Source organism: Sorghum bicolor, chromosome 6, assembly GCF_000003195.3.
Source record: "Sorghum bicolor cultivar BTx623 chromosome 6, Sorghum_bicolor_NCBIv3, whole genome shotgun sequence".
Classification (NCBI taxonomy): Eukaryota; Viridiplantae; Streptophyta; class Magnoliopsida; order Poales; family Poaceae; genus Sorghum; species Sorghum bicolor.
In genome coordinates this window covers 54,438,951-54,453,098 of record NC_012875.2, presented here as the reverse complement: position 1 = coordinate 54,453,098, position 14,148 = coordinate 54,438,951, and the positions used below count along the sequence as shown (strand labels likewise).

Below are 14,148 nucleotides of genomic sequence, written 5' to 3'. Positions count from 1 at the left end.
TTTAATACTCTCTGTCCTAAAATAATTGTTATTTGCGCTTTCTAAGAAATAACTTTGATAAAATATATATTAAAAAATATTAATATTTATAGTACATAATTAGTATTATTGGAAAGATCTTTAAACTTAGTTTTTTTTATAAATTTATTTAAAGATATAAATGTTATATATATTTTTAATAAATTAAGTTAAACTTTTAGTGTGAAAATCGAAGACAACAAATACATTGGGACAGAGGGGGAGTAGTGTACAACCTGCAGGCCACCAAGTCTCGGCCGGGGAGCAAGCGGTTGCCGATCGAGGATGGCAGTGGAAGAGACAAAGCCGCATGGTGTTGCCGGTTGCCGCAGTGTCAGAGCGCGCAACAAAGCCAGCACTGCCAAACACGCTCTGCAGCATGCATGCACACGCCTGACCCAATCAGACCGGACAGCGAGATCGATCGATGCCGAGGTGATCGAGAAGCACCGCGCACGTACGGCGCTCGATATGACGGCGCCGGCATAGTCGTCGTTCCACGCCGTGTCCGGAGTGCCGGCCATTGCGGCGCAACAGCGCAGGTGCACTAGTGAAAAGCTATGGAGCCGGAAGTTCAGAATAAATTTGTTAGAAAACACCTATAATCATGGATTTTTCTAGAAGAAATCATTATTGTGGCTATGCTTTAAAAAAGGTGAAGTTATACCGGTGGACACTATGTCAAGTGAGAAAAAGTTGCTAAGAGCCATCCAAAGTCAGTCTCAAGGAAAGTATTATCAGAGTTTCATTTGCATCAAATTAATAAACTGTCACATAAGCACTTTTGGTGATGTGGCAATGATTAATTAAGAAGAAACGAGATGAGTTTCGAGGAGATGAAATTCTCTTAAAACGATTACTAATTGTCTATAGAATGAAACTTTCCATTGAAAATAGATGTTTCATCTATACTTCATTTTATTCTATATAACAAAATACTCTTGGAAATAACACTATAAAACTCTTCACTAAAACCGACCTTATGGCCACACCAGAGCTTCTCTGTCCAATGCCATTTTCTGCTGCCGACCATCGTCAACTTAACCTTGCCCTGGCTTTTGGCTGTCCTTTACCACCGCTTTAGCTGATATGTTAGAGTGCACAGTTACATCTAGATTCAAAGGTATCTATTAACTGAAAAAACACAAAAATATAAATACCATAAAAGAAAAAATATATATAGACAAACGTACAAGAATGACATCGATGCATATGTCTTTTAACAAACTTCGTGAATATGCCTACAACCTTATGTCATGAATATAGCCTATTTTCTATTTCTTATCCATTCATTTGTTTCTCTTTCTATCTTGTTTCTTATCTAGACATAGTTTCTTGTATAAGAAACTACTTTTTTAGAAGTTCGGAGGGAGAGCGTCCCGACCTTTTCATTTCATAAAAGGATCATACATGATCAGTTTGTTACATGTCGTTTATGAGATATCAGCAGGGTGGATAAGAGAATATAAGAAACTAGTTTCTTCTCTCTCTTTTCTTAATTCAAAGGGCACATTACCACCCTAGTCAGTGACGAGGCAGAAATGATTTTTAGGTGTGGCGAAGGGGGTGCCACACGTATTAGCTTCTTGCGTTGGATTTGCTACCATAAGGCCCACTATTCACGTATATATAAAGTATATATATTTGGTCTTTTCTACTGTTTTTGGGTATGGCAGCTGCCAACTATTGCCATATACTTCCTTACCAAAATAAGTGTCATTTGTGTTTCTCAAAAAATAACTTTAACTAAATATATAGTAAAAAATATTAATATTTATAGTATATAATTTATATCATTGAAAAGACCTTTAAGTCTAGTTTTTTTAACAAATTTATCTAAAGATACAAATATTGTACGTATTTTCTACGAATCGAGTTAAACTTATGGCACGAAAACAAATGATACTTTTTTTTGGAACTGAGGGAGTACCTGCCTCCTTATAGCCATCCACCCCTCCAGGCTCCGTCGTTCAATCTCTAATCCGCCACTGGCTTCGGAATACGTTCAATCTCTAATCCACCACTGCCTTTCCGATGGCGCTCCCATGGTGGTTACCCCGGTCCAAACCCAAATTGACAAGCTTTTGCAGCGGATGTGCGCGGGAGCGAGTAACGAATGAAAAGGTGCGGTGCCGATCCATCTGCGATCAGATTTCGTGAAGAAGACGACGAAGCAATAAGGCCCTGTTTAGATTGCTGATAAAATTTTTTTGATGTCACATCGGATGTGTCGGAAGGATGTCGGAAGGGATTTTTATAAATAAATAAAAAAAATAAATTACATAGCTCGTCAGGAAACTGCAAGACAAATCTATTAAGCATAATTAATCTATCATTAACACATGTGGGTTACTGTAGCACTTAAGGTTAATCATAGAGTAACTAGGCTTAAAAGATTCGTCTCGCGATTTTCAACCAAACTGTGTAATTAGTTTATTTTTTATATATATTTAATGTTCCATGCATGTGTCCAAAGATTCGATAGGATGGATGAAAAAATTTTAGAGGGCAAACTAAACAGGGCCTAAAAAGAAAACTGTTGGCAAATGGCAAATACAGCTGTGAAAACGACGGGTCATCAGAAAGACGGGCAGGGCAACCACTCGAAGCTATAGAAGATGCCAATGCCATAGATCCATACCAGGCACGCACGTCCGTCTCTTGCGGGCGTAGCTGGAGAAGTGGGCCAATCTTCCAAAGGCTAGCCTGGACCTGACACGTGGGCCCTGACAGTCGGCAACAGTGGTCCTCTCCGATCGCGACCGAGTTCCTCGTCAGGAAATTATTGGAGCACGCAAGACCAAAGAAATGTATCCAGTGCAAACAGCCTGTCTGTGTTTGCTAGCACTCATGCATGTACTAGAACAGTCCCCTCCAAAATTGATTACGATGTGATCCCATTGACCATGCATGCATACATGTACGTACATTGTCAGTCCCTAATCTGCTGCCGACGTTTTTCAGTTGACCTGTGATTTCACATGCCCGCAGAGGGGAAGAGCGAGGATGAAGGCCGACGGCGAGGTTAATTACCGTGTGTTTGGTTGGAGAGCGGGGTGAGCCGGGTCAGAGTGAACCCGTTCCCGTGCCTGTTTGGTTGAAGGATGGGAGGGTTGGGTTGGCTCTAGAGTGGAATATTCCTCTCAGATGCGGGTTGGACTCGTCCGTCAAAATTTGGCGGACGGAGCCACTCCAGCCGGGTTGGTGTTCACCAAACACTGAATTCCTTCGACCAAACACCGAACGGAACCGCTCCATCCTCAATCCTTCAACCAAACACTAAAACGGGTTGGGTTTGTCCCCAAAATCGAAGTGCAACCAAATACTCTTTTGAGTTAGCTCCGTCCTCAAAAACTAGGTTGGATCCAACCCAACTCACCCTAACCCCAACCAAACACACGGTTAGTGAAGGGGGCGCCCAAGGTTTCTTGTGTGCTGTCCAAGTCTGGCAGCAGATCATCGACGACCCTCATCAAGGGAGAAAAAAAAGTTCATAATCTATGGCAAAAAAAAGTTCAGAAAACCACCAAGCATGGCTATACGCATTGGTCCAGTCCAGTGCAAGTACGGGGCGCAGGAGTTACCCTTTTCCAACATCAGATGCCCAGCAACAGACGAAGGCATGCATGTTAATTAAGCGGAGCACTTGCACATACACAGTGCCGGGACATGCATAGCATAGTTACTCCATCACAAACGGTGATCGATGTCCGGGGCAGAGGCACAGGCAGGCAGAGACACAGGCGCAGAATTAGCAGCAGCGGAGCATACTACTATGCGTGCATGCATGCGCCGCTGCTTTCCTGAACAACGGCAACAGGCGTCGCCTCTGATCGTCGTCTCAATCGCTCCTCCCCTCCTTTGCCTGCACTGCATGGCTGCTGCTGCACCTTCTTCCCCTCCTCCCTTTTCTATTGCATGCATCCGCTCCCTTTTGGCTTTTGAGCTGTGCGCGCGCCTGCCTGTCTTGGCTGGCTGTCTGGTGTCACAGGCTCACAGCCACACAAGGGCGCCCACGCACCGCAGGCTTTTGCATGCCCCGCGCATGGAAATTCGAAAGCGCAGAGCCCAGGCGCCGCGGCATAAGCATAACAACAGTGTCGGCGTTGCCCAGCGGTCCGTCTCTGCTTCTTCCCTTGTAGCACGCCGCCGTGCGCCTGGCAAAAACCACCCACAACGACGCCCTTTTCACTGCAGCTGCTGGCTGCTGCTTCACATCTCCCCCGCAAGGCCCCAACCCCAACAGTTATTACTGCTCGGCCTGCTGGCCCATGGGCCGGCATGGATCATGGGCATGCCATTGTAGCCAGTGAGAGTGACCCATCCGTGCGTAACGTGTATACAAGCGCTCTTGACTGTCAAGCAACCACAACAGGTCAACAGAGAGTTAAGTGCAGCTGCACTGCACAATGCACGGATCGGTGGATGCAAAGTGCAGCGTCAGGCTCCTACTCCCTAGTGTCGTTCAATCCGATGGTCATGTGACACGGAATCACGGATGGGCGCTTGTGCGGGCCGTGCAGGCAGTGCCCCCACGGCCCCATCCTGAAGGAGACCTGAAAGGGAAAAACGTCGCGCTAAGGATCAGCCGACCAAAGAGGAATCCAAGCTAAGATTTCACACGGGAGCTGAGATGGCCAGATAGGTCATGGGTGCATTGCAGTTGGAGCTCGCCGATAGCAACGCGACGTTCTCGATCGGGATCGGTAGCGTCCAAGAGCTACCAGATCGATTCCTCCCATTGCGTCACTGTCCCTGGTTGATATCAGACGCAACGTCATCGCTGTCGTGCCATTTAATGTTGTTACATCATGTTCACTCGAGTGTCAGCCATTCAATATTATTTTTTTTTTCCTCAAAACATCAGCGAATAGTACTTTCAGTTTTGACTTTTCAGACAAGTGAACATGTGTATACTAGTCAAATAAACTTCATCAAGTTTGATTACAGGGAGTACTCTCTCGTCTCAAATAAATGTATATTTCGCTTAGCAAAAGATCAAATAAATTCTTTTCAAATTTGACTCTGTATAGAAAAAAATAATAATTTAAATTAAATATATTATAAAAGTATATTCCACCACCGATCTAATGATATACTGTATATATTTGTTCAATTTTAAAAAGTTTCATTTTTCAATAATTAAGATGTATATTTATTTTAGGATGGCGTGAGTATGTGTGAACAAAAAAAATGGATGCAGACTGGACGGGCCACTTGCTGTGCTTTCATTTTTGTTTTGTTTTTTCAATTCACCATCTTTACTAATATTTATATTTTTTTTGAGCAGATACTAATTTATCTTTATTAAGTAATTGGGCCGGCCTAGTAGATATTGGGCCTTTGCCGTAGTCCAAGCATGGAATTCATGAAGCCTCTACTAAAAAAATCATAAAGCCAATTGGAGACACACAGAGAGGCACGATGCACGTTGCCACCCACTGCCGAATGCTCCAAGCTGCACAGGAGCCATCCGTGCTACGATGAAATATAAAAAAACTTTGTCAAATAGAACTTAAGTTCACAAGGTGTGATGGTAGTTCTTTATGTTTTCAACCTTATTGGTTAGGGTTCGATCCCTGCGAGTAGCTTATATTTTTCGAGTCGTGGATAGCAAACAGAAACATAGGGGTGGAGTGAAATTTTACCTCTTTATTATTAGATATAGATTTAGCAAGATTTAGACTTGGAATTAACCTATCGTTTGTCTTTATTCAGCTTTTATAGGCCGAGGGACTCGGTCCGCCAAGTAGTATACCTACCTAAATCCTTTCCTCCCCTTTGGGGCTTGGGCTCTAGTGGAAAGGATACTCCACGTCTCTGACTTGTTCGCTGTCAGCGCTACGTTAATGTAGCAGACAATAGCTGTGGTTAGGAAATTTATTCAATAGCTGTAATATCCATTTTAATTTATCTTGGAATCTGACTATATACAGTGTCTAGACTCAATCGGCTACTCTAATTTATAAGTGCAAATGTGCAATAGGCTTCAATATTTATCTAATAATCATGCCATACATTTGAATTCATTTTGGAGTCTGAATCCTATGATCATATCAAAAAAAGTTTGGTACAACAACTTGTCAAGGAAGATAGTAGAGAGAAAACTAGGAGAAGCTAGTATTTTCAACTTCACCTTATTTCCTACGCTTAGAGAAGACCCACAAAACAAATTCTATGAAGAAATTGTTTTCAATAGCCTATTTGGTCGAAGAAGCTGAAAACAACTTTATAAAACTAGAAAACTACACATGTTCAAAGCCTCTTGTAGCGGAACGAGTGACGACAAAAAAAATATGGAAAGAAGCCTACCTAGCAAAATCTGGATGCCGAGGCCCAAAACAACGAGCAACATAAGAAAATAAGCTCTTTCTCATAACAGATCGCATAACTAATCCTTAAATTAGCTCTCAAAAGAAACTAACTAATCCTTTAAATACTTTGTGCAAAGATTAACCAAATATGGAAAATTTAATTTATGCTCTTTAATAATAGAGCTAAGTATAGATTAGATTATTAGGTTTTTACTATTTGTTAGCATGCATATGCTCTAGAGTTTTACTAGGTAAAGTTGTGATTGTTACAGACCAAGGAAGGAAAAAGCTCTACCTTCACTTGAAATCACCACTCCAACTCACATTCATCTGCAAGACAACTACTATTGCGCCTTCAAGAACTTCTCCACCACAATAATGCATGGTACTCTCCTTTTCATTTCTCCCTATGTTCTACTAATTCAACACAACTCTACTCTGTACTAGTAAGCACACACAAACAGGGTCGCGTCTAACGTGGGGGTTGGGGGCACCAACGCAAACTAACCACACCATATTATGAAAATCTAAAATGGTAGAGCTCAAAACCTTGATGCTTATTAGGGCACGGCTAATGCTGGCATACATGAGTGGCGGTTTCATTCAAAATAGTAGGTCTCTAAATAGGACCGGATTTTTTTAAGCCACTATTCACCTAATACAAATATATTTTTAAGCCACTATTCACCTAATAAGCCATGGTAGAAAGTACTGTTGACTGATTTGTTATGAGAGAAAAACACTGCTGAATGGCTGACAGATTCGACTGATAATCTCAAGCGAACAAAACAGTATCGTAGCTTCTATAGGTACCACTGCCATCTACATGTCATCCATTTCATCCAAGCCTAGTTGGTCTAGAAACTCAACTAAGCACAATTTCTAGCTCTGTTCCATATTTTTTCAGCTAGGTGCAGCTCCACTCTAGGAAAAAAGTGAAGTTGTCAGAGTATCTAAGTGGGTACTCTAGAAATTCGAATTTTTCTAGAGCTGCTACACGGTGGAGTTTGTCAAGCAGAATTTGTGGAGTTGTCTCAAACTAACCCTAAAACTACTGCATGAGTTGGGGCTGCTCTTAATGCTGGAGATTCAACAAAGCAAATGGGCAAGTTAAGTAAGCGTGCCCTATCGTCATTTCTGTTCTAAAGTGTTTTTTTATGTATCACTTAGATCTAGACCATATATACTGATAGAGTGATAGTTCTGTAATATGGGCTTTTCATGAAATCTCTTGCGACATGGTGAATCATACGATGAACTTCCTGTATGCACTTTACTGAACCTGAGCTCGAGTTACATAGATTTGATTCAAAGTATTTGTCTCCTGTAGTCTAAATTATTGTGCATGGTTGTCTCATGCCCTGACGAAAATCGAAAATTGCACGTATCTGTACAAGTAAAGATTGCAAGTGTCCGTACTTGTTGTCTGTAAAGATTGCAGCAGCTGCCTTCTCCAAGAAATTTTTCGCGCGCCACTATGTACTAGAGCCAAGTTACATATTCAGATGGAAATTCTTGGGAATCATAAAGATTATCGCATTGACTGCACCGTAATGCGTATCCGCAGGCATCACACGGCGTCGGAGTACTACTGTGCAATAAACATTTACGGGACGCCGATTACACAGTGCCAACCAAACATTGGCACGAAAAGCATGCACAAGGGACTTCAGAGCAGCAGAGCTGTTTCAACAAGAGGCTGCTCTTCTCTGGATATTAACAAGCAGAAGGATCATCGTGTGACCGACTAAGGAAGATGGTGGTGCAGGGTTTCCGGCGACATGGAGATCATCTGCAGCAGGCTGGAGCTAGAGAACGTCTCGTCGAGGGAGATCTCGATCTTGCTGCTGCTCCCGTTGTTGTCCCTCAGAATGTGCATGAGTTCTCTGGCGACGGCGAGCATGCAGAGCCCGTTCTCGGCGCTGGACAGGCACCGGACGGCGAGCTCGAACACCTTCCTCACCTCATCGTGCGAGGCCGGGAGCTGCTTTCCCGACAGAAGCGTGGGGTCGATGACCTCGTGGAGCCTCCCTTCCCTCACCTTGGGCGCGACCGAGTCGAGCGGGATCTGCTGCCTCAGCCCCGTCAGTAGCTCGATCAGGAGGTGGCCGAAGTTGCACACGACGTCCTGGTCGTACGACGCGGAGTAGTACGTCGCCGGCCTCGTGAGCTTGTAGCCGGCGATCTTGGCGGCGAAGTCGGTGTCCAGGAAGATCTCGCTGGACCTGAGGTCGTACAGGAAGGTCGAGGCCGTCTCGTGCGCCTGCAGGTACGTGAGGGCGCTGGCGAGCTCGATGGCGATGTTCACCCGGTGGTACCAGCTGAGGACGCGGCACTTCATCTGGCGCAGGTGCTCCTCCAGCGTGCCCCCGGCGAAGTGCTCGTGCACCAGCAGCAGCGCGTTGCTGGAGTCGAGGCAGAAGCCCACGACGCGGGCGATGTTTGGGTGGGAGATCTCGGACAGGAGCTCGATCCGGTCCAGGACCAGCCTCAGCTTCCCCTGCGTCTCGTAGCCGATCCTCTGCACCGCAACCAGGGAGCCGTCGTCGAGCACGCCGGCGTGCACCGTGCCGTCAACGGTGTCCACGGCCTTCTCGCTGTCGAACCTCTTCGTTGCTTCCTCCAGCTGCTCGTACGTGAACTGCTTCGCGTCGCACACGCTCCGGAGGATCTTGGGGATGCACGCCGGGTCGAGGTCCCACCGGCTGTCCTTGGAAGGCTGTCTCAGGAACAGCCAGAACGAGACTGCCGCCGCCAGGAAGAAGAGCGAAACGAAAAATCCTATGAACGAAGACGAAATCAGCAAACACAAGAAAAAGGTGTTCGCACGTACTAGTATCTGGCTGATCAAATCATCAGGACAATGTGCAGTGACCGCGTACCGGCAAGGACGACTGCCTTCTTGGAGCAGAATCGTCCCTGGCAGCAATCCCTGCCGTCACCCGCATGCTCACCATTGCTACAGGCTGTGTACACAAATGCATACGTGTGTTTGAGGTCGACGTGGCAGATCGATCGCACGAGTAGAACCGTGTGCACTTTTGTACTTACATGTGCCTTTGGAGCAGCCTGTGCCCTGTGCGAAGCCATCGCCGACGAGACCCGCCGCGCACGCGCACCGCACGCCGTTGTGCAGTGCCGTGGCATTCACGAGCGCCGCGCCATCGGCGCATTTTGCCATGGCGCTGCCCCTCGGCACGGCCCACTCGACCTCGATCCCCCTCACAACCCCGCCTGCCGACGCCGACCGGTTCTTGACCCAGCTCGAGAAACCCCGGCACCCGTAGTCGGCGAAAACGCCCAGCCCGTTCCCGGGCTTCCAGACGCTGCCGTCCGAGAGCGGGTAGCAGCACCCAGACTTGCCGCCGCACGTTGCGACGTCATCGCAGCCGTCGCGGCAGAGGGAGGAGTCCTCGCAGGCGTAGAGGCGGAGCACGTTGGCCGGCGTGACGGCGAGGAAGGGCGCGGCGTCGAGCGCGGCCGCCGGGGAGGTCGGTCGCGAGAAGGCGGCGTAGGCCGCGTCGCATGGCGACGGCGACGCCGGGGCGTAGTCGAGGAGGAGCGATCCTGAGGGGAGGAAGGCGAGGACGCGGAACGTGGCGGAGCCGAGCGCGAGGGTGAGGGTGGCGCTGGCGTTGCAGGAGAGGCGGAAGAAGGAGGAGTTGGCTCCGGCGCTGGCACAGGAAGAGTTGAGATGGAAAGGGTAGGGGAGGACGAGGTCGCCGCAGCGGTCGCCCCCGCCGCAGCCACTGGGGGCGTCGGTGGCCTGCGCGGCTGATGCTGCAAGGAGCACGAGAAGGATGTGGAGGTGGAGACGGCGGAGCGGCAGAGGAGTCATGGGTGGCGGCGGGCGGTCGTGGACGCGCGGCATGGCGATTGAGAGAGCTCTAGTGTAGTGTTGCTGGGTAGTTGTAGGTGGACTGCGCTTGGGAGTTCGGACACTTGGGTTGGCGCGTGGGAGTGGGACTGACCGAGACCGAGAGCTAGCTAGTGGGTGGAATCAGGTGAAGCTCGTGTGCTCGGCAATCAAACGACCAACGGCTGCCAACGACTGTTAGCACGGAATACGGCCCCGGCCGAGCCCACGTGCCGGCGGGTGGGCAGCTTGGCTTTGCTTGGAGGCAGAGCTTGAGCATTTCCATGGCGCACCGAGATAGGAGCCGCAACAGTAATGGTGACTTGAGTTTGAAGGTTTTCTTTTTGCTCCATTCTATATCGTTTGTCATAGTTTTACAGTCTTAGAGCATCACCAACTGTTTCTCAATATAACTCCTGCAGTAAAATAGTAATGGAACTAGCCTATATTTTTTACAATTATTAGGGGGTGTTTTTTTTTTGCAGATCACCAATGTCATGCTCGAGGAAGGGCGTCGTTGAGACTCAAGTCTCAGGCAGCTGTCATGCGAAGCTTCAGTAGACCGACGTGAGCGGCGGATGATGCTCGGTGCCGGCAAAGGGACGAGCGCAACGGCGAACAACAGGTGTAGGCATCCCTCCAACGGCCGCGATGGCGAAGGAAGACTGACGGTTGTTGTGGACTTGTGGGGCCCGACTATTAGCAGAGACGCAACTCCTGTTTATTGGAGGGGAGATGAGGTTTTTTTTTTTGTCAACCAACAAAAAGAGAACTATTGAGTGACCGTTGAAGCAAAAAAATAGCTTCATCTTCTCTAATATGATCTAATATGATAGTTGTATAGGGATGAGAAGTGTTATTAAGAAACTGTTCAAGATGCTTTGAGACTAATGGTGGTGGCTTCCTGTTGTGCCCTTAATGCCGGGGACTGAACAAAGCAATCGGACAAGGTTAGTTAACACTTAAGCAAGCATATCCTATCGTCATTTTCTGCTACTATTCTAAAACTTTTTTTTTATCTATCATGTTTGATCTAGACCATATATAATGGTAGTTCTGTACTATGGTTTTTAAAGCAATCCCTTGCGACATGGTGATTCATATCTGAACTTCCTGTATGTACTTTACTGAACCTGAACTCAAATTACATGAATTTGATTCAAACTATTTCTCTCCTGTAGTCTGAATTATCGTGCATTGGCTCGTGCTCTGACGAAAACTGCAAGTATCAAAGATTGCAAGTGTCCGTACTTCTTGTCTGTAAAGATTGCAACAGCTGCCTTCTCCAAGAAGTTTTTCGCGCGCCACTATGTACAGGAGCCAAGTTACATATTCAGATGGAAGTTCTTGGGAACCATAAAGATTATCGCACTGACTGCATCGTAACGCGTCTGGACAACATGGCGTCGGAGTACTGCTCTATAGTGCGATAAACACGACTAAGGTGACCCATAAAAATAGTATGGGTATCTAGCTTTTCTAACAACAACACTTTGTGTTTTTTACCTGAATATAATTGGGTTTTAATATTTTTTATTTGCTTGATTAATTGTTGATATCTGCAAAAAAATATTAATTGTAGATGTGGATCTGACTTGTCATAAAGCTTAGCCCCTAAACTTTGGAGTTGTATTCAAAATTTTTGTAACGTTTGCCTATAGAGAGAAGGTGAACTTTTGACTTCGCCTAGAAGAATTTGACTTCACTATGAAAGAAGAAGAGATTGGAGCGAGACTGAGCGAAGACAAGAATTTGATTTCGCTTGGCAACCAGAAACAAAGCAAGAATTGACTAAGTCCAAAGATGAAGTTAACAGAAAGATTGATGATCAAGTTGAAGAATGAAGACTAAAATAGTAAACAAAAAGACCACTTCACCCATTAGTGTAAAAGGGTTGTGTTCATTTGAGATCGGGGCAAAATGGTCATTTTACATAGGTTATGAAGGTTTGGACGTCTATATGTACCTCCTCTAATATGTACGATACGACAATCAAATAAATACAACTTTGTTTTGTGTTCAACTTTGATGCTAATGTGATTGTTTTACCCAAACCTGGCACCCACCATTTTGTGTGTGCTCGAAGACCCCCACGACCACAAGGTATTAATACGCAAACCCGACAGGAAAGTTGTCAATGGGGCAAGTGAAGACAACCCACCAATACGCGAAGACCAAAGTCTCGAAAAAGACACACCTCAAGATCAAAAAACTTCAAAGGCAAGCGAAGCCGAAGAACAAATACTCAAAGAATTAGAAGAACAGTTGCTACTAAAGCAAAATTGATGAATGCCACACAAGAGCAAGAAAATGTCACTTAAACAAAGAATAGAAGAAGCATAAGCCACTCTCACAATCTGAATGAACAAGTGCAAAGTGCAAATCTTGAAGTCATAAAAATAGAAGATCTAAATTCAGCAACCAAAGTTTCTCAAGAAAAAAATTCCCAAAAGTTATTTATATCAATTAATACAAGCTCTCCCCTGTCAATAAACTTACAGCCAGCACAATGGCCCTTAGGGTACAAATTTAATATAATGCCAACATTTGATGGTCAAACTTACCCAAGGCAATTTCTTATGAGCTTTGAAGCAGCGGTAATTTCTAGAGGCGGTGACGAAACCATATTGGCAAATTCCTATGTTGGGAGACTCTTTTGGATACCCTTGGAGATGCTCTAAGCATAATTTGTGAGTATGGGGTAGGGGTGTTATATAGGTTGAGAGGAAGAATGTGGGCATCTCCTTGTGCCATGTCAGAGATCCGCATGATCTTCATCAAGAACCATTTGATCAAACCACCATTGATTGAAGGGTTCGCATGCTCCAATGCTTGAGATTCTATGCATGGGAGCATGCTTAAGTCGTGGAGAGGCGGGAGAGCTGGAGCATCCAATATGAGGGGATCGACCGACCCCCTATGATAGGTGGGCCACCCACTCTTACTCGTGGGACCTCTCTGTCTCTTCTTTAGTGGGTATGTGTCTTTTTTTATTTGTAACTTGTCACGTCGGAGGAGTTAGATGTGGGTCCATCAATTCAAGTGAAGTGAATGTGAGCCCTTGAATGGAAACACACTTGTGATCCAATGGTTGATGTTGCTCAAGGTGGTGTTGGGAGGATCATGGAAGCTTGTGGAAGTGTTTGAAGCTTGTGGGGCCATAGTGGGTAGGTCAGCCAACAATAGGTGGGGGTCGGCCGACCCCACTTTGTGGGCCCACTACTTCAGTTGCTTTATTTTGTTCATACAAACAAACAAAGACATGTACAAGTGGAACAAGTAAATTATACTAAAATCTCAGTGTCTATGTTTGTTAGCTTCCAGAAAAAGTGTTTTTTTATGGTTTTGGATATGAAAATATATGGTCAAATTACCGTCAATAGTGCACTCATAGACATATGACAACAACGAAAAGTAGGGAAGCAATCATGTCAAATATTATTTGTCAAGTCACAAACATTTGTTCGTGAGTTTGAGAAGCCGCGCACCGGTTGTCATTGATGGTTAAGTGAGGTTGCACACATCATAGTCATGATGATGTTCCTTGAGAATACTATGTTGTTGTAAAGTCTAACTACATGATATAGAATCAGAATTTGAATTATATTTTATATTTGAAATTTTCGTGCATATCTTGATGACGTTGTTGCTGAGGAAACATTATTTGTAATTTACACAACAAGTTATTTACACTACAGTCTGCAAGGATTTGTTTTGGCTTGCATCCTCTATTATCATATTTGGCCTGTTTTAGATTTTAGAAGACTATATAAGGTTCAAATACTTCTATGGAAGGAACAAAAAACGTAAATCATGGTTTTGGAAAAAAATAAATCTATTTTCATATTTTTCTTAGTTAAAACAAATTATATGAATTTTTCAATATTAAGTTAGATTTAAGTATTTTAAATGCATAGAAAAATATTTGCATAATTTTATTAAAGTACTTTAATTTTTTTT

The 14,148-nt window shown here is 45.0% G+C and overlaps 1 protein-coding gene across 1 annotated transcript; it reads right to left on the bottom strand.

The window, feature by feature from the left end:
- LOC8057684 (probably inactive receptor-like protein kinase At2g46850) lies at window positions 7,913-10,328 on the bottom strand. The gene is given in 3 exon segments (XM_021462810.1): window positions 7,913-9,113; window positions 9,215-9,354; window positions 9,356-10,328. Coding segments are annotated over 3 exon segments (2,022 nt in total). The 5' UTR covers window positions 10,204-10,328; the 3' UTR covers window positions 7,913-8,079.